At 40.7% G+C, this 20,367-nt stretch overlaps 1 protein-coding gene across 2 annotated transcripts in view; it reads left to right on the top strand.

The window, feature by feature from the left end:
* Positions 1–19,676, top strand: part of CYP2J2 (cytochrome P450 family 2 subfamily J member 2) — a 35,624-nt gene extending 15,948 nt beyond the window's left edge. The window contains exons 5-9 of one of the 2 annotated variants that reach the window (XM_012785146.3): positions 4,037–4,213; positions 5,646–5,787; positions 7,380–7,567; positions 10,427–10,565; positions 18,446–19,676. In XM_012785146.3, the coding sequence (XP_012640600.3) occupies positions 4,037–4,213; positions 5,646–5,787; positions 7,380–7,567; positions 10,427–10,565; positions 18,446–18,624 (825 nt within the window). In that variant the 3' untranslated portion in view covers positions 18,625–19,676. Of the gene's footprint in view, positions 1–4,036; positions 4,214–5,645; positions 5,788–7,379; positions 7,568–10,426; positions 10,566–17,086; positions 17,107–18,445 lie in introns of those variants that run through there. The other variant, XM_075998815.1, reaches the window with a different exon arrangement.
* Positions 19,677–20,367: the final 691 nt, after the last annotated feature.

Here is a 20,367-nt window from a genome sequence, read left to right as displayed (position 1 = left end):
AGACCTGAATGATTTGTTCTCATAAATATTTCAGTGTATATTTCTAAAAGGACCCATTTAACAAAAATAATATTGCTCCTGAAAAATAATAATTATTTAGTATCTTCAAACACTAGCCAGTGCTCAGATATCCTCAGATGTCTCAGAAATATTTTTGGTGGTTTTCTTTGACTCATAATCCAAACGAGGCCCAGATATTATATTTGGTTACTGTGTCTCTTAAGTCTCATTCAATCCATGGCTTCCTGCCAATCTTCTTTTTTTCCTACACAATATATTATGTTTATTGACAAAATTGAGTCATTTGCTCTGTAGAATAGTCCACATTCTAGATTTTAGTGCTTGCATTTCTTTGGTTATTAACATGTTCTTCTATTCCTGTGTTTTATATTCATTGGTAACTAAATCTAGAGGATTAATCAAAATAAGATTTTATTTGTTGAAAAGGCTGCTTTTTAGGAGCTACTTACTATCTGGTTGTCCCATGTTAATAGTGATCATTGGGTTCAGCTGTTATCAGTCTGATCTATTATATCATCCTCCTTCTGCTTTTTACCTAATAGTTACAAAAATTATTGATGATCATTGTCTACATGCATTATTTCTTTGCAGGATTCAATCAGGGGATATCGTAATTCCTTTTTCCCCTCTTTGTAATTTACTTATGGTTATTGATTTTGCATTGATAAATCTTGGTAAACTCATAACAATATTCTGATTCATCTTTGGATGACTTCATAGGCAATTATTTATATGCAAATAAAGGAGGCTTTGTTTCTTCCTTTCCAATCCTTATCCATTGATTCCTCTTTCTTGCTTCATTGTACTGGCTAGAGTGTCCAGTGTGCTAAAATTTCCTACTAAGAGGGTGGATTTTTCTTATTCTCATTACATTTCTGTCAATTTTTACTTTATATCCTTTATAGCTATGTTATTAAATATATACATGTTTAAATCATTGTTTTGCCTTGTAATTGAAACTTTATAAACTATTTACTAACACTATTTATATATATTAATAGGTTCTTCCCTAAAGACTATTTTATATTATATGAATAAAGGTAATTGTTTTTCCTTTGTTTAGTGTCTGGCTATTGCTCTTCTATCCTTCTACTTTCTACCTTCCTATGCCCAAATATTTTAGATGCTTCCTTTTTAATCAGCGTAAAGATAAATACAGCTTTTATAACCAATCTGAAAATCTTTATCTTTTTATTGGACCATTTAGTTCCTTTTCTTTTAATCAAAATTATTACCAAATTAGAACTAATTTGTAATCATTTTGTGATTTCTATTTATCTGTTCTTTTCTCCTTCTTTGACTTATTATGAGTGAATGTTCTTCTCATTTTCCTTTTCCTTGTGTTCATTTAGAAGACGAACAGGCTTGTTCTATTATTTTAGCCTTTACCTGAAATTTTTAATATTCATAATTAAACCACCAGCATCAAAAATTAGTCTATATCATCCCCCAGAATACTGCAAGAGCTTTACAACATGACATCTGATCAATGATCTAGGCTACTAATGTCATGTATTTTAGTCTGTTCCTTTTTTAATTCTAAAGTATGCAGGTACATACATAATGAGTGTGATGCTCACCATCTAGGGGATGGACATGCTTGAAGCTCTGAATGGGGTGGGGGGAAAGTGCAACATAACCTAAACATATTGTACCCCCATAATATGCAGAAATTTTAAAAAAAATTTTTTTAAACTTCAAAAAAAACCCCTGTTAACAGGAAAACAGACACCTAAATAATAATTACATTAAATTAAAGTAGAAACTATAAGAATGATTATTTTTAAAAAAGTATACAGGATTATTACTGTTTATGCAGTGAATGTTTGCTTATATTTACCCAAATATTTATCAGTTTCTGTTTTCCATCATCTATCTTGTATTTCACAGCCTCCTCTTGAATTTCCTATAATGAGGGTCAATTGGTGGCAAATTTTTTCAATTTCACTTATTCAAAAGTATTTTTATTTTGCTCTACTTAGGAATTTTTTTATTTGGCTGTTTTTTTTTTTCAATTTATCTTTGCATGTTCGAAATGTTGTTCCACTGTCCCCTGGTTCCCACCTGTGCCATGGAGAGACAGCTAGAAGTGTAATTGCTGTTCCTTCAAAAATCATTTTTTCTCTTCTGACTACTATTGTGTGTATCTAACAAAATTTAGTTACTGATTTTACTGATTATTAGTTTCCCTATGGTGTATTTAGAAGAGCATTTATTTTTATGTATTCCTGACAAGCATCTTATGTGTGAGCTTTATGGACCCATCACACACAAACTGGTAAAGGAATCAGCATGACTCCTGACATGGGAAAAGGGCATAATGAACATGAGCTGTCATTACTGACAACGTTACTTTGAATTCCTTGTTTGCATTCCTAGTCGTGGTGGTCTCCAGTTCAGCAATTCCACTGGCTTCTTCCTGTTAAGACAGAGTCTAGGAAGTGATGAGAGTTTAGTGGGTGCTTAGCTGACTCCTGAGTCCATGTCTCAGGGAAGAGAACACAGGGGCAGCAGGGTAGGGGTGATAAGAATTTCCTGGAGTCTCAGAACATTTGAGGCTCTTTGGTGGACAACTACACATACTTTATCTCCATTAATTTTTGCAATCATTCTATAAATATGAAATGAGGCAACATAGTGTGTGCAAGCTGGCCCCGGAGTGTGCAGGCAAGTACAGCGAGTGGTCCACCAGCTCTGTGCTGAGTGCTCTGTGTAGCTCATGTCATTCGGTCCCCAGAGCCATGCTGGAGTGCCACTGGCAGCTAGTTAAACTAAGGATCAACAAAGTACAAAGTATATTATTATTATTATTACTGTTATCAAACTATTATATCTAGAGAGCAGCAAAGCTAATAGTCGCACCATGTCTGACCCATTGCAACTCTAGGCATTTTTACATTATTTGATGCTCTCCATTTTTCATGATATGTTACAGAAAGTTTATTCAACAACTACTCTACTTTAGTGAAAACTGTGATCTCCCACATGGAGATCACAACATGGTAGGGGAGACAAATGCGCGCGCACACACGCACGCACGCACGCACACGCACGCACGCACACGCACGTTAGTGATAATTGCCATGACGGAAAATAAAACAGAACAAGAAAATAGATGGAAGGTGACAAAGGTCCTTTAGCTTACAGGATCATCAATCGCACAGCTCCAAAGAGGTGACATAGAGAAGGGCCTTAATGAAGTAAGGGGCTGGGATATGTGGACTTCAGAGGAAGAGCTTTCCAGGCAGAGGGAACAGCAACTGCAGAGGCCTCAAACAGGAGCGTCCTTGCTGTGATCCCAGAGGCCACTGCTGGACAGTAGAGAGCAAGGTTAGGAAGGAGCCAGCCAGTCTGCAGGGCCCAGCTCGGTGGGGCTTTCCGGCAATGACATGGGACCTGGTCATAGTGTGGTGGAAATCCCCGAGGACTGAGAGCCAAGGAGTGAAGTGACAAGGTTAAACTGCTAGCAGGGATCCTCGAACTTTTTAAACAGGGGGCCAGTTCACTGTCCCTCAGACCGTTGGAGGGCTGGACTATAGTTTAAAAAATACTATGAATAAATTCCTGTGCACACTGCACATATCTTATTTTGAAGTAAAAAAACCAAACGAGCAAAAACACCCGCATGTGGCCCATGGGCCGTCGCTGGAGGATGCCTGTCAGCTAAAGAATCCCTGTGGTGCCTCTGGGGAAGATAGGCTGGGAATGGGGTTGGCATCGGAATCACAAAACTGTGGAAAGCTCTCCTTACAGCACCCAGGGAAGGAATGGGTCGTGCTTTGCACCAGGATGGCAAGCTGTTGGGTGGCTAGCAGTGGTACAAGGCTGGATACATTTTGGACAGAAAGCTGAAGTGCTTCGCTGGAGGGGTGAGAGAGAAAAAGGGGATCACACCTGAGCATGGTTTCAGTGTGAGCCAATGAATGATATGGAAAGGAAGTTGGCCTCTGTCATGTGAAATGGTGGAAAAGTGGCACCATGGTGACCCCACAATTGTTTTCTTTTTCTCAATTAGCTCTACAGTATCTTTCCATCGATAATGAAATTCCTTCCTGGACCCCACCAAACTGTCTTCAGAAATTGGGAAAAACTGAAATTGTTTGTTTCTCAAATGATTGAAAAACACAAGAAAGATTGGAATCCTGATGAAACAAGAGATTTTATCGATGCTTACCTCAAGGAAATGGCCAAGGTGAGGAAACCAAGGTTGTTTCTGTATTTTGTCCTTAAAGGCAAAAAGAGCTATGCTAGTTTCCTATTGCTGCTGTATCAAATTTCCACAAACTTGGTGGATTGAAATAGCACGAATTTATTCTCTTACAGTTCTGGATGTCAGAAGTCTGAGATCAGTTTCACAGAACTAAAATCAAGGTGTTGGCTGGACTAACTCCTTTTGGAAGCTCCAGAAAAGAATCGTTTTTGTGACTTTCCCCGCTTCTAGAAGCTCCCTACATTCCTCGGCTTGTGGCCCCATCCTCCATCTTCAAAGCCAGTGGCATAGCCTCCTCTCTGCCTCTGATCTCTGTTTCCATCCTTACATCTTCTCTCTCTGGCTTTGACCCTCTTGCCTCTCACCTATAAAGACTCTTCTGTTTACATTGGGCCCACTGAGATAATCCAGGATAATTTTTCCATCTCAGAATTTTTACCTTAATCCCACCAGCAAAGTCCCTTTGGCCATATAAAGTAATATCCAAGGTGCCAGAGCTTAGGATATGGATGGACATGTTTGTTGTCCATATCTCTGCCTACCACAGACCTCTCTAGCTAATATACGTCACTGAATCAGTGCCACAGTCTTTACACACCAAATACTGGGTCCTCCTCATGGAGTGGGCAGAATGGTAGATTTCTTTACCTCTTATTTCACCTTATTGACATAAAATTAATACAGGCAGTGCCTTCTCCCCAGAGAAGCAGACTCTACTGGCTTGATGGTGTGCACCTATGAGACCATGAATATTAAGAGCAATGTTGGACAAATGGAAGCTTCCAGGGGAGCATGGTAAAGATGATGGGCTATCATAAGAAATGGTTTTGGAATCAGAGTAGTACAAATTGGAAAGGAAAAAGTTAATGAGGTAATAGGCGAATAGATCATAAGAGGAATTCTGTTTATTTTTTCTGTTTTCAGTACAAACATTTGTACTGAAGTATTTGCTATGTGCCCTCGCATCTCATGTAATTTCCACAATGTCCCCTTAAGAGGTGTGTGTGGTTATTTCCATTTTATAAAATAGAAAACTGAAGCACAGAGAGGTTAAGCAACTTGCCTTAGGTCCTACAGCTGCTAAGTGAAGTGGCTGATATTGGAAGACGAATCTGTCTTGTTCTTATCCCACACTCTTTCCACTGGACTAACCGCTTCTTTTCAAATTACAGACATAAGAAAATAATTGTCTTTCATTTTCATCTTACCAAAAAGCTTCTAGCACTTGGGGCAGGACGATGTTGATGATATTGCTGGAATAAGCCCCTGTGTCCTGAAAAGGCAAAAGGGAAAGTTGTTTCTTCTGGGGACCTTTCCTTCTAATCTCCCTCTGAGGATGAAACCCCTGTGTGTTATGGTAATCAGGAATCCTATGAATAAACCAACCTATAACGTTAAATATTATCATTACTAGAATGCATGCAGTACTACTTCAAGTTTCCACGAAGAGAACCTCATCTGGAGCACTCTGGACCTCTTCTTTGCTGGAACCGAGACAACTTCTACGACCCTGCGCTGGGCTCTGCTTTACCTGGCCCTCCACCCAGAAGTCCAAGGTGGGCGTGGCAGTGTGCGTGCCCCGCCCAGGACACAGTGACGCTTCCTGGGACACACTGCCCAATGTAGGGGCCATATGAAAACATGGTGGAATGGAAGGAGAGGGGAATAATCAGGAATTGATGGAGACTGGGGAATGGGCACATTCTTCAAATTGGCGTCAGGGCTGTGATAGGTCCAGGTAATGCAAATACAAGAGAGAATCCCTGTCTCCCAGAAGCTGCAAGTCAAGAGGGGAAACCGTGAAGCGAGTCAAGATCCTGGAAAGTTCCAGGAAGTGTTCCATTCTCATGTGAAAATCTAGTGCTGCCCTTCTAAGTGATGCTTTCCCATTTCCTTGGGATAATGTCCAAACTCCTGAGCCCAGTATATGATCTCTCTGATGTGCCCCTTTCTGCCTGACCAGTCTCTGCCCCTCATGTAAGGACTGCAATACATGTCATTTCCTTTGCACTGTCCTATTTATGGCTCGCTGTCCGGACACCTGCTGTAGAATGTGCTTCCCAATTTCTCTGCTTAGTAAACTTGTATCTCTTCTTGAAGAATCTGCTCAAATATTCCTCCCTGAGACGTTTTGGTCTTTCCAGGCAAATTATGAACATTTTCTTCCTCCAGAGATGACTCAGTTTGCCTCCATTATTGGGCTTGTCCCACATTATTTCTATAGATGTCTCACATCAAGAGCAGTGACTGTTCCCATCATTTCTCTTCCTTCGTGTTCCAGAACAGTTTGAGCACATGGGAGATGGGAACTGTCATGACACAGTTTTTCACATTGTGGATAACATTTATTAATGAGGCATAAACTCAATTTAATGGATCAGGACCAACTGTTGTCCTAATATAGAAAAGAAAAGATCAGAGTGTTTCCCATGTACCAAGAGTAAGCTTGTTCATGGAACTTTCTTTCATTTATAGATTAGTAAGTGTATGCTTTATATGTGTATATATGAGTCCTTATGTAACATGCCTTGCTTACTGTGGGTTGCATTTTTTAGAAAGTTTAAAAGCTACTAAATTAGTGTATAGATTTGGCTTATGGAATAGAGGCTCCAAAATAGCAATAGATTAAAAATCACAGTTATGGAGCCTGGGAAGTACAAGATCAAGGCACCAGCAGATTCGGTGTCTGGTGAAGCCCCAATTTCTGGCATATAAATGGTACTTTCTCACTACCTCCTCACATAGTGGAAAGGGAAGTCAGCTCCCTGGGATTTCTTTTATAAGGACACTAATGCATACATGAGCTAATCTCCTGTGAGAAATAAATTCCTGTTGTTTATAAGCCACCCAGGTCATGGTATTTTATTCCAGCAGCCTGACTAGACAAAGACAAGAGAATTCTATGAGCCTGTTGATCCTGGTTATTCAATTTCTTACCTGAGCCAGCCTCAGAGTTATGGAATTGGCAGTTTTCTAAAAAAAAAAAAAAAAAAAAAAAAAGCCCTTTGAAAGATTAAGAACCTTTTTATTTCTTTGCGGTCTGATCAGTAATTGAAACACAACAAATGAGATCTTAGAGACCACTCCTACATCTTTAGATGAAATCATAACAGTTTAAAAAATAATGAAACTACTTCTTCTTTTTCAGAAAAAGTACACGCTGAGATTGACAGAGTGATTGGCCAGGAGCAGCAGCCCAGTGTGGCCGCCCGGGAGTCCATGCCCTACACCAATGCCGTCATCCACGAGGTGCAGAGGATGGGCAACATCATCCCCCTGAACGTGCCCCGGGAAGTGACAGCCGATACCACCTTGGCTGGGTACCACCTGCCCAAGGTGAGCAGGCACTCCCAGCCTCAGCTCTCCAAACCACTCTATGAGATGCTGGAAATAGGAACTTGAGAAGTGACATGTGTTCTTGTCCTGAGGAGTCATGTGAATGGGGAGAACGCTGTTACAGCTGATATAATACTAGATTTTCCTCCATGTGTGGCCTTTAGAATGTTAGTTTCACTAGATACTAAGTGCTATTGTGGGGAGTGGAGGGGGAGGATTCTAGCCCAAACGTGTTTAGGCAAAGACCGGCTTTCCTTTGCTGTGGGGCTCTCAGCATGTTCACTATGCTGACCGAGTTGTGAGTGTCTGTGGGCACAGCAGGCAGCAGTTCTAGGGCAGACTCTGCCACAGGTGCCTTTGCTTTGCCTTGGTAGAGCATCTCGCAGGACTAGGGACCTGGCCAGACTGAAAAATTCTGCTTCATGGTCCTGGGGTTATGGAATGTGAGAATGTGAAAGGATATTTGGCACCAGCTGGGCCGAGATCACATTCATGCTGGTGTTTCTAACATACTAGCCCCACAGGTATATTTCTAGCTTTTATTTACAGCCCCATGTTGCAGAACTTCCTACCTCACAAGGAAACCAATCCCCAAGTGTTTGCAGAATTAAGTATTAGAAAGGAGAGAAAGGACTGAACACTTACTAAGCAGTGATTCTGTGTCGTGGATCTAGCACCTTTCAAAACGTCTTACTCATTTCTCCAAGTAAATCTGTTATTCCTATTTTGTGGATTGGGAAGTCAAGGCTCAGATAAATTAAGTTTGCCTGAGATCTCTCAACTACAAAATGGTGAGATTTGGATATCCAGAACCTGATCTATTCTGATTTTTTGGACTACACCGTGCTCCCTCCATAGGAGTTGCTTTTCTTTGAAATTAAAGGCATCTCCCTGCAATGTTCTCAATTGGTCCCTGTGAAATGCCCTGTCCTCAAAGAGGGACTATGATCTCACTGCACCAGCCACTCCTATGATCCCTGCAGACAGCTCTCCTTCGCCCCCTGGTGTCCTCTCCCCACACTGCACCCTTACAGTTCCTGCGCTTGCCTCCTCACCACCTTGGCCAGCCTCTGTGGCTCTACTCCAGTCTGTCTAAGTCCCTCCAAGTATGTCATCCCTGGGGAAGATCAAGGAGGTAGAACCAGAAGAGCTTGCCCAGTGGATACTGCTAGCTAACTGTCTCTTCACTATTTCCTTATTGATTGACCATCTTTTGGATAAAGGCTGAGGTCTAAATTCCCCAGGTGCTGTTTGTGTTTTTCTAGCAATTCATTTAACTCCAGGGAACCACCTGGAGTGGTTCTCAAGAGACTTCTTCTGCCACCAATTTTCAATGTAAGCTTTATCAATCATCGTAGTAACTGAGGAATTGAGTTTATAGGTTACAGAGGCCAGAGCCATCCATGGCTTTGACATCAAATTGACCTAGCTCAACTCATAGCTCCACACTCTCCACTGTGGGACTCTGAGCGTGACATTTGACCTCTCAGAGCTTAAGTTTCTTCACCTATAAAATGTGTTTAAACCTATCTCATGGGATCCACAAGGTAAAATGAGGTCATACATGTAGAGCATTTAACCCAGTGCTTAGAAAGTACTCAAAATGGCAATTAGTATTCTTTATTAATTCAACAAATAGTCATTAGGTACCTGAGGTGCTCAGGACTGGAGTAAGAACCCTGAGCAAAATAATCATGCAACTACATCCTTACAACCATGCTAACTGCCCACAGGAAAGAACTCACTGGGTTCTATACAGGTGCAGACTGGCAGGAATGCTCAGGGAAGGCTTCCAGAAGGAAGTGAGGTTTGAACTGAGGATTAAGGGATGGTAAGAGGCAATTAGCTCAGTGACTAAGTGAGGAGGAAGAACCTTCCTGGCGAGGCAAATAGCATTTAAAGGACATTGAAATCAGAGAGCATGTGATGTGTTTGAGAAGCTAACAGGAGGCCACCATAGAGGGAGCATAGGCAGGGGTGGACAGTGGCCCAGACAGGGCCAGGCAAGGGGCTTCACCCTGAGAGTGATGGGAAGGTGCTGAAGGGTCTCGAGTGTGAGGGCTGAGCCTGTGGCTGATGTCCCTAGATCATGCTCGAGGCTCGCTCCGCTTTCAGGGCATGGAGCTATTTGAAAGGGGCAAGAGGATCTGGGCACAGCTAGGGGCTATTACAGGGAAGTGCCAGCCTAGACTAAGGTGGTGGTGGTGGGTATGGAATGCAGGTGACAGAATCAAGAGAAACTGAAAGTAAAATGGACCAGTCTCACTGATGGGTTGGATGAAGGCAGAGTGAGGGAGAGGCCCATTCTGGGGTTTCCTGGCTTTGCTAGTACATACCTGGCTGGAGAGGGCTCCCATCACTGGGCTGCCTGGTGCTATTATTGGACCTGCTATGGGGCGTGGAGGCAGGGTACAGGTGTTGGAGGGAAGAGACTAGGAGAAACAGGTGAATGACATGTCCTTTACCCGTGTGGAGCTGCCATAGTTAGCACTTTATGACTGGTTCATGGTAGAATGTGGACGGAGTGGCTGTTGCATTGTTCTCCCATCCATGCATACACGTCCCCTCCCAAGACCCACACCGACCTTCCTTGTTGGTGTAGAATGGGAAAAGATCCATTCTTCACTTAAAATGTAGCCAAACTTTTGTGATAGAATTCCCAGCAGGCAAATCCAGTCCAATCTGTAAGCTGTTCCATGCAAAGAGGGTGGTATGGGGTGGGGGTGGGCGTTGATGAGACTGTGGGTAGGTTTTGGAGGGTGGCTCAGGTCCTGGCATGGAAGCCCAAGGACCTCCACCTCTCAGCATGGGTATGCTCCTTGTGTCAAGCCCTGCCTGAGTCTTTGCTGCGTTCTCTAGGGGACTATGATCCTGACCAATTTGACTGCGCTGCACAGGGACCCCGCAGAGTGGGCCACCCCGGACACGTTCAATCCTGAGCATTTTTTTGAAAATGGACAGTTTAAGAAAAGGGATGCCTTTCTGCCCTTCTCAATAGGTGAGTTGTAATAGACAGGCGTGAGGGAGTCCAGAATCCCTCTCCCAGCCTTCCCTGCTCTTCTCCATGCAGTCCCCTGCCTTAGCTGGAATGTGTCCTGATGGCCCTGCCCAACGCCGCTCACTCCATCTCCCTGTTGGTTGGTGCACCAGGACCCCCCGGCTGGGCAGTGCTCACCCTGCCCTTCCTTCCCACACCCTCCCTGCCTCTGCTGGACACGTTGGCTTCCCTTGTAATGTCCTCCAGGTCACTGGAGACAGACACCCTGGCTCTACCTCTCCCTCACAAAGAGGAGCATTTTTGCCATATATATTGAGTTTTCAAATGTACCAAGTTCTTTTTAAGGGATGCCCACTAACATAGAAACAGAGTTGCTCTACAATAAGGAGAGAGGCCGGGGCAGGGGAATGGGATTACTTATCCACCTGCACACTTCAGTCAGTGACTCTGACTGCCAGTGACTCTGACTGATTTAACTAGATTGGATTCTGCTCTATGAGCTCTGCCTGAAGAAGTCCTTTAGCTTTTTAAAAAATTTTAAATCTGGTTAATACATTTTTCTCTTTTATCTTTTGTTACTTTTTTCTTTTTTATTTTAGCATATTATGCAGGTACAAATGTTTAGGTTACGTATATTGCCCTTGCCCCACCCAAGTCAGAGCTCTAAGTGTGTCCATCCCTCAGAGGATGCATATGGTACCCATCAGGTGTGTATATACCCATCCCCTCCCATCTGCCTGACATCCGATGACTATATGTACACTTACGTGTTGATCAGTTAAAACCAATTTGATGGTGAGTACATGCGGCATTTGTTTTTCCATTCTTGGGATACTTTAGTTATTAGAATGGGTTCCAGCTCTATCCAGGATAATACAAGAGGTGCTATATCACTGTTGTTTCTTGTAGCTGAATAGCACTCCATGGTATACATATACCACATTTAATTAATCCACTCATGTTTTGATGGGCCCTTGGGTTGTTTCCACATTTTGTAATTGTGAATTGTGCTGCTATAAACATTCTAGTGCAGATGTCATTTTTGTAGAATATCTTTTGTTCTTTGGGGTAGATGCCTAGTAATGGGATTGCTGGATCAAATGGTAGATCTACTTGTATCTTTTTAAGGTATCTCCATATTGCTTTCCACAGAGGTAGGACTAGTTTGCAGTCTCACCAGCAGTGTAGGAGTGTTCCTGTCTCTCCGCATCCATGCCAACATTTATTGGTTTAGAACTTTTTGATAAAAGCCATTCTCACCAGAGATAAATGATATCTTGTTGTGGTTTTGATTTGCATTTCCCTGATGATTAGAGATGTTGAGCATTTTTTTATATGTTTGTTAGCCATTAGTCTATATTCTTTTGAAAAGTTTCTGTTCATGTCCTTTGCCCACTTTTTGATAGGGTTATTTGATATTTTTCTTGATTTTCCTGAGTTTTATATAGATTCTAATTATCAGCCCTTTATGGGATGTGTAACGTGAATATTTTCTCCCATTCTGTGGGCTGTTTGCTCGTGTCGGTTTTCTTGGCTGTGAAGCAGCTTTTCAGTTTGATCAGGTCCCATTTATTTATTTTTGTTGTTGCTGTTATTGCCTTTGGGGTCTTCTTCATAAATTCTTTGCCTAGGCCAATGTCTGTAAGAGTTTTTCCAACATTTTCTTCTAGAATTCTTATAGTTTTATGCCTTAGGTTTAAGTCTGTTATCCACCATGAGTTGATATTTGTGAGAGTTGTAAGGTGTGGATCTTGCTTCAGTCTTTTACATATGGCTCCAGTTTTCCCAGCACCATTTATTGAATAAGGATTATTTTCCCTAGTATATGTTTTTGTCTTCTGTGTCAGAGATTAGATGGCTATAGGAGGATGGTTTTATATCTGGATTCTCAGTTCTGTTCCATTGGTCTATGTCTCTGTTCTTGTGCCAGTCCCATGCTATTTTATTTACTATAGCCTAATAGTATAGCTTGAATTCTGGTAAACTGATGCTTCCCAATTTGTTGTTTTTGTTTAAGATTACTCTTGCTATACAGGGTCTTCTCTGGTTCCATACGAAGCGTAGAATTATTTTTTCTAGATCTGTGAAAAATGATGTTGGCATTTTAATAGGGATTTCATTGAATCTGTAGATCACTTTGGATGGTATACACATTTTAACAATGTTGATTCTGCTGACCCACAAACATGGTATGGTTTTCTATTTGTTTACATCCTCTGCTGTTTCCTTCCTCAGTGTTTTGTAGTTCTCCCTGTAGAGGTCTTTTGTCTCCTTAGTTAAATATATTCCTAGGTATTTTATTTTCTTTGTTGCTATTGTGAAGGGTATTGAGTCTTTGATTTGGTTCTCAGTTTGACTGTTGGCATATAGGAATGCTACTGATTTCTGTACATTGATTCGAACCTGAGACTTTGCTGAATTTGTTTATCAATTCCAATAGTCTTGTGGCAGAATCTTTGGGGTTTTCTAGAGATAAGATTGTATCATCAACAAGGAGAGATAGTTTAACGTCTTCTGCCTCCATTTGGATGCCATTGATTTGCTTCTCTTGTCTGATTGTTCTGGCTGGGACTTCCAGCACTATATTGAATAGAAGTGGTGATAGAGAGCAATCTTACCTGGTTCCAGTTCTAAGCGGGAATGCTTTCAATTTTTTCCCATTCAGTATGATGTTGGTTGTGGGTTTGTCATATATGGCTTATATCAATTTTAGGTAAGTCCTGTCTATGCCTATTTTGTTAAGCATTCTTATCATAAAAGGGTGTTGTTTTGTCAAATGCTTTTTCTGCATCTATTGAGAGGAACATATGGTCTTTGTTTTTGCTACTATTTATATGGTGAACTACATTTATAGATTTGCATCTGGGATGCAGCCCACTTCATCTGGATGAACATGCTCACTTGGTCATTATGGATTATTTTTCTGATAAGCACCTGAATTCAGCTTGCTAGGATTTTGTTGAGAATTTTTGCATCTATATTCATAAGGGATATTGGTCTGCAGTTTTATTTTTTTGTTGCATCCTTTCCTGGTTTTTGTATCAGGGTGACATTGGCTTCATAAAATGTGTTGGGGAGGATTCCATTCTTCTTGATGTTGTGGAATGATTTCTGCAGGATAGTCACTAGTTCTTCTTTGTAGGTCTGGTAAATTCGAGTGTGAAATCATCTGGTCCAGGACTTTTCTTTTTAGGAAGGTTTTTTATTGCTGTTTCAATTTCAGTAATTGATACTGGTCTGTTCGGGAATTCTATTTCTTCCTGATTGAACCTAGGGAGGCTATGTATTTCTAAGAGTTTGTCCATTTCCTCCACATTTTCCAGTTTATGTGCATAGAGGTTTTTATAGTATTCATAGATGATATTTTGTATTTCCATGGCATCAATTGTAATTTCTCCTTTTTCATTCCTGTTACAGCTTGTTAGAGTTCTTTCTTTTCTGCCTCTCATTAATCTAGCACAGAGGTATGTCAAATCTTGTTTATTTTTTCAAAGAACCAACTTTTTGTTTTATTAATCTTCCTTATAGATTTTCATTATCAATTTAATTTAGTTATGTTCTGATCTTTGTTATTTCCTTTCTTTTGCTTGGTTTGGGGTTGGTTTGCTCATCCTTTTCCAGCTCTTTGAGATGATTCATTAGATTGTGATATTTATTTATTTATTTATTTTTTTTTTTTTAAGCAGAATGAGGTTGATCTAGAGATTGTGATATTTCTGTATTTTAGATGTAGGCATTTATGGATATAAATTTTCCTCTCAGGACTGCTTTAGCTGTGTCCCACAGATTTTGATAACTTGTGTCTCCTTTGTCATTTAGTTCAAAGAATCTTTTAATTTCCATCTCGATTTCCTCCTTAATGAAATAATTGTTCAGCAGAAGGTTTAGTTTCCATGACTTTGTGTAGAGATTAGAGTTTCTGTTGGAGTTGATTTCTAATTTTATTCCACTGTAGCTTAAAAAGATACATGGTGTCTAATTTCTATTTTTTTTAATTTTTTGAGACATTCTTTATGGCCTACAATATGGTCAATCTTAGAGAATGCCCCATGAGCTAATGAGAAAATCATATATTCAGTGGTTTGGGGATAAAATGTTCTATAAATGTCAGGCCCATATGTTCTAGAGTTCTGTTTAAGTCCATTGTTCCTTTGTTAATTTTCTGTTTGGAGGATCTGTCCTGTTCTGTCAGAGAGGTGTTGAAGTCTCTGGCTACTATGGTGTTGCTGTTTATCATTTTGTTTAGATCATGTAGGATTTGCTTTATGAATCTGGATGCACCTTTTAAAAGCAAATTCATATCTGCTATCTCATTGGGATCCTTGCCAAGCCATGTAACACAGGAGAGAGTATTTCATATATTTCACAAGGGAAAAAAATTTAGCTCTGTGAGAATGAATGGTTTACTCACAGTCATACAGGTAGGTATTCATGGAGCTAGTTCTTTAACCCTTATTCTTGACTTCCTGGGTTCAGTTTTGTCATAATATCTGATTCTTCTAGGAGAATCTTGGGTATTTATATATACTGATATGGCACTACTTTAAACAAGTTGCTAACTGTGCTGTCTGTGATGGGTAAAGAGATAAAGATGAGGGGAACAGATGAATTAGACACATGCTGGTGGGAAACACAGGCACACAGTAATAATGACATAATCATGAAGCATATTTACATTTATTAAACACCTTTGCATACATGTTTCGATTTCATTTCCTCAACAACTTGTTACAGGAAATGAACAAAATTTATGTATGCATACATTACTAAATGTCATGAATATTTAATTACACAACAAAACACAAAGTAGCAAAAGCAGCATATGGAATTAACTATATGGTTTAATGCCTGTTATGGTGTCCGGGAAATCCTCACTAGGACAATGAGGAAATGTGGGAAAATGTTCACAATGTTTTTGTGTGGATTCTGGGATTACATATATTTTTTATTTTCTTCTTTATACTTTTTTCATGCTTTTTTATTTTTGCAGTGGGTGTGCACTACTTAGGGAGGAAATAAGCTAATAAAATGCACACAGGAAACATAGTGGTAGTCTGGTGTGGGACATTACAGCTTCCCAAGAGGGAAGCAAGACATTCACTCAGGGAGGGGGCAGAGGTGGTATAGAGCAAGTCTGCAAGCACAAGCAAGATAAGGAAGGTTTCGTACAGGGTGGCCATGGTAGTGACGGGAGATAAGTTATGTAGAAGGGATAGTGACCCATTAAGTAAATATATTGAGATAATGGGAGAACATTAGAAATAGGGAGAGGGAGAAAATAGAGTGAACTCTGTGGTATTGGAATGGGGATTTTCATAGATATAGAAATACAGATGTAAATATGGGTATATATGCATACATTTGAATACTCACATTATATACATACATATATTCCCCAGCTCTGTCCACTGAGATGACTTAAGAGCAACATCTGGAGTGCATTGAGCCTGCCTAATGCCCAGATGTTGATTTGTCCATGTCATTATACACTGAAAGGAACCATGACTTTTGGAAAAATGGCTGATTCCAAGGTTAGGGAAGAGAAAGTATAAGATAAAACTGGAACATATTGTTGTGCCAAAAAGGTAGATGCTTGAATGGGCATCTAATGGTCAAATCTGGAATATTTTGAGCATCAAAACTAGTAATGATAGTAACAGATTATAACCACTTAAATGAAAATAGGAATCCCATGAATCCATACTGATATGAAGAAATGAATGAATGCATAACTGGGGAGAGTGCAAACATTTCCTTTAAGAATGCTAACTAGTTAATGTGGAAGAAATGATGGAATTTTAAAAATCATGATTTGGCAACCATCATTAATAAATATTTGGTCAAGAAATAGCGGTGGAAACAAATACAAAAAGTTTAATGGGCAATGGTTTATTAACAGAGTTCAAACTTATTAACAGAGCTATTTATTAATTACAAAGAGAAAAAGAATAATTTGTATAAGGGACAACTTGGTAGACATCACTTTAATCAAGTGATCACCAATAATGGGACAAGTCAAAATTGTGTACGACCGAAGAGGATAAAACGAGAGCAACACCATAACACTTCAGTGATATTCCTATTAAAAACACAGAACCTCAAACTTGAATCCAATCATGGGGAAAACATGAGAGACATTTACAAAATAACTGGTCTGTAATCTTTAAAAAGGCCAGAACCATGAAAGTTACATGAAGAGTGAGAAATTACTCCAGACCAAAGGAGACTAAAGAGACATGACAGGTGAAAGCAATACATGACATTGTACTGGAGCCTTTTCTAATAAAGGATGTTATAGGGACAACTGGCAAAACCTGAATGGGATTTGAGGATAAGATGGGGTAATGTATCAACATTAATTTCCTGGCTTGGGTGGTTATATTGAAATTATGTTGGACAATGTCCTTGTTTGTAGAAAATACATACTGAAGATTTTATGAATAATGTAGGCAATTTACTCTCAAATAATTCAGGAGAAATATGTTCTATATATAATTTTTGCACATTTGTAATTATTTCAGAATAAAAGGTACATTATGGAAAGTACCATAGTAAAGAACTGTAATGTGGAGAAAGCTATTTTAATAACACTACCACCCAAAAAAGTTTTATTTAAAGGTCATCTTTTACTTTTTATTTATTTTTCCTTTTAGAGACAGGGTTTCGCTCTATAACCCGGGCTGGAGTTCAGTGGCGTGATCTTAGCTTATTGCAGCCTCAAACACCTGGGCTCGTGATCCTCCTGCCTCAGCCTCCCTTAGCTGAGGGAGGGACTGCAGGCACACACCTCTATGCCTAGCTAATTTTTTCTACTTTGTGTGGACACAGGGTCTCACTATATTGTTCAGGTTGGTCTTGAACTTCTAGCCTCAAGCAATCCTCACACCTCAACCTCCCAAAGTGCTGTGATTATAGGAGTGAGCCACCGTGCCTACCCCAAGGTCATCCTTTATTCTGTGTTTTGAAAAATAACCATATCAAGTTAATGATAAGCTATTATGCAACTATAATGTTTATTATTATCTAGGTGACATTTTAAAATACTTTCTTTGCTATATAAATTACTTGACCCACTTTGGATTCAGTGTATAGCCCACACAACTTATGAAGTTCTCATCATAAACACACATACATTTTCACTAATGCCTAGAGAGGCAGCTTAATTTACCCTAATCACATGGCTACAACATGGGAGAGTTAAAATTGGACTTTTGGCTCCAGTTCACCCACACATAACAGGGAGTGGGATGGGACCAGGGCAGTGCCAAGTGTGAGCTGTGGAAAGCAGGACCCAGCCTCGGGCCTCACTTTAGAAGCAAAGGCTTGTTTGGGGGAAGGACAACCATGTATCACAAGGACTGCACAAGGAGGGAGGCAGAAGTGGTTCCAGTAGAGAGCCCATCCATGCCAGCGAGGTCTCCATAATTGAGAAGAATGTGGCAGAAGGGAAAGGTAACTTGTACCTTGGAAACCTTCCTCTGATAGTTAAATTATAATTTGGACGGTTTCCTTTTAAGGATGGGAAACCATTAACACAGAGATTTATTAGTGCTTCATTGTCTGCATTTGTTGTTTAAGTTTTAACACCCTTAGGCTAGACACCCACTCTGTAGGTCAGCCCAGCCTTCCAGTTCTGTGATCGCACTCCTTGCACCTTCATCCCGAACCTCACCTGCCTGACCTCTGAAGTAATCTGACTTTGTGATTCAGGACTTCTGCTTTCTGTGTTTGGATGAACCCAAGTGGTGGTCAGACTTACGCTGCTGCCCATAAAGCCCTTCCTCGGCTCAGGATTTACAGGTTGTGGCTGAGGATCCCAATCCCTGCTAGGCACCAGTGCCACCTGGGAGGACAACTCATGTTTTGATTTTGTCTTTCAGGAAAGCGGGCATGCCTTGGAGAACAGTTGGCCAAGTCAGAGCTGTTCATTTTCTTCACTTCCCTCATGCAAAAATTTACCTTCAGGCCCCCAGAAAATGAGAAGTTGAGCCTGAAGTTCAGAATGGGCATCACCATCTCCCCAGTCAAGCACCGCCTCTGTGCTGTTCCTCGGGCGTGACGTGGCAGGGAAGGGAAGGGGGAAGGAAGGAAGAAGAATGGGCATGTGTTCTGAAGACACTGGTCACTGCACAGGTGTGAGGGGACAAAATGAACATGACCCTGAGGAAAATCAGAGGAATAGGACTCAGAGAAAACTATATCCAAATCCAAGCTCTGCTTTCTCCTCCAAATTAGCTTTGGAAAAGTCATTGATGTGCCAAACAATTTAGCTTTTCTCCTGGGAGGTGAGAAGAGGACAATGATTCCTTCCTGAAAGAAAGTTCGTGTTAAAAGGAAATAGTGGCCTTTAAGTGATTTGTAAGCCATAAAGCACGTCATAAGAGTTATAGCTGTATGTGCCTTCATCTTGCATCCTTTGTTAGATGTGTATTTGCTTCTGGCATGTTGAAAGAGCTCAGGTCAGAGTGGTGCAAAATGGTCTTTAAGAGTTAAGAGTGGGCCCTGGGACAGCCACAGAGGTGCATCCTAAAGGCTGTCTCATTTGCTCCCACTGTACTTTATTTTCTTCATGCCTGAGTGGTTTTCTTAGAAGTTAGCAGGGCAGGTATTGTTCCCTGTTGACAGAGAAAGCAAGTGTTGTTGAAGCAGTTTCTAAGGATGACATAAAGAAACACTAACTTGGCCTTAGATCCATGGTCAAGTAGAGTGTGTCCCCAATTAATCAAAATGGGAAGCAGGTTTGGGGGACTAATGTGGAAATATTTTCTATCCTTAAGAGTATCTCTTTGCCTTAAATCTTCCAATAGGTATCGATTCTCAGGCTTTTTCACATTGTATTTAACTATGTGGTAGGCGTGATCTTTTCTTGCAACTAGATTGTAAGTTTTTGGTGGACCCTGGTAGAGTATTTTACAGCAGGAGATCAGAAATGTCACATACCTGCTCAACCTGTCTGGGTTTAGCTGCTGAGGGGACAAAATGCTCATAAAAGAGAAGGCCAGGTAACACAGATACTCCATGGAATTTTGATACAATGTGAATGCAGAAAAATGAACAAAACCCCTGGAAAACTAGACTAACTCTTATATAAAGATCTCTATTTTCCCTAAAGTGGTATCTTAGTCTATTTTCTGTTGGTATAAGAGAATACCTGAGACTGGATGATTTATACAGAAAAGTTTATTTGCTCAGAGTTCTGGAGGCTGGAAAGTCCAAGGGCACGGTGGCAGCTCCTAGCAAGGGCTTTTGTACTGTGTTATAGCATGGCAGAAAAGCAGAAGGGCCACAAACACCTGCCAAATAGAGAAAGCATGAGGTGCTCGGCTTACTTTATAGCAGGCCACTCTCTGCATAACTAACAAACACACCTCCTTGGTAATGACACTAATCCATTTGTGAGGGCTCCACCCTTCTGACTCACCTTTCATTACACCCCACCTCCTAACACTGCAGCATTGGGAACTAAGTTTCAAAAGAAGCTTTGAGGGGACAAACACCTAAACCATAGCAAGGTGATTCAACCTAAGTAAGTAGCCTAAAACACAACATGCCATGAGCCATGGGGCATATCCTTCTTGTCTCTTGGGATTCAGAGAAAAGCAAATGCAGTTGGCACTGTGAGAATGGGAAACCGAGAAAAGGATAGGGGTAGAGTGTTTGGCTGGAACCAGCCTAAGCTGGCTGAGAGAGCAAAGAAAAATGTGCCTGGAAGAAATGGTTGAGTTTTTAATGTGTGGGAGGAGGCTTTGGTCCTCCTTGCCTGGTAAAAGAGAGAACTGAAGTGAGAGCCCCATGCATGTGC

The sequence above is a fragment of the Microcebus murinus genome, chromosome 2, assembly GCF_040939455.1.
Source record: "Microcebus murinus isolate Inina chromosome 2, M.murinus_Inina_mat1.0, whole genome shotgun sequence".
Classification (NCBI taxonomy): Eukaryota; Metazoa; Chordata; class Mammalia; order Primates; family Cheirogaleidae; genus Microcebus; species Microcebus murinus.
This window is presented reverse-complemented; position numbering and strand designations above follow the sequence as displayed.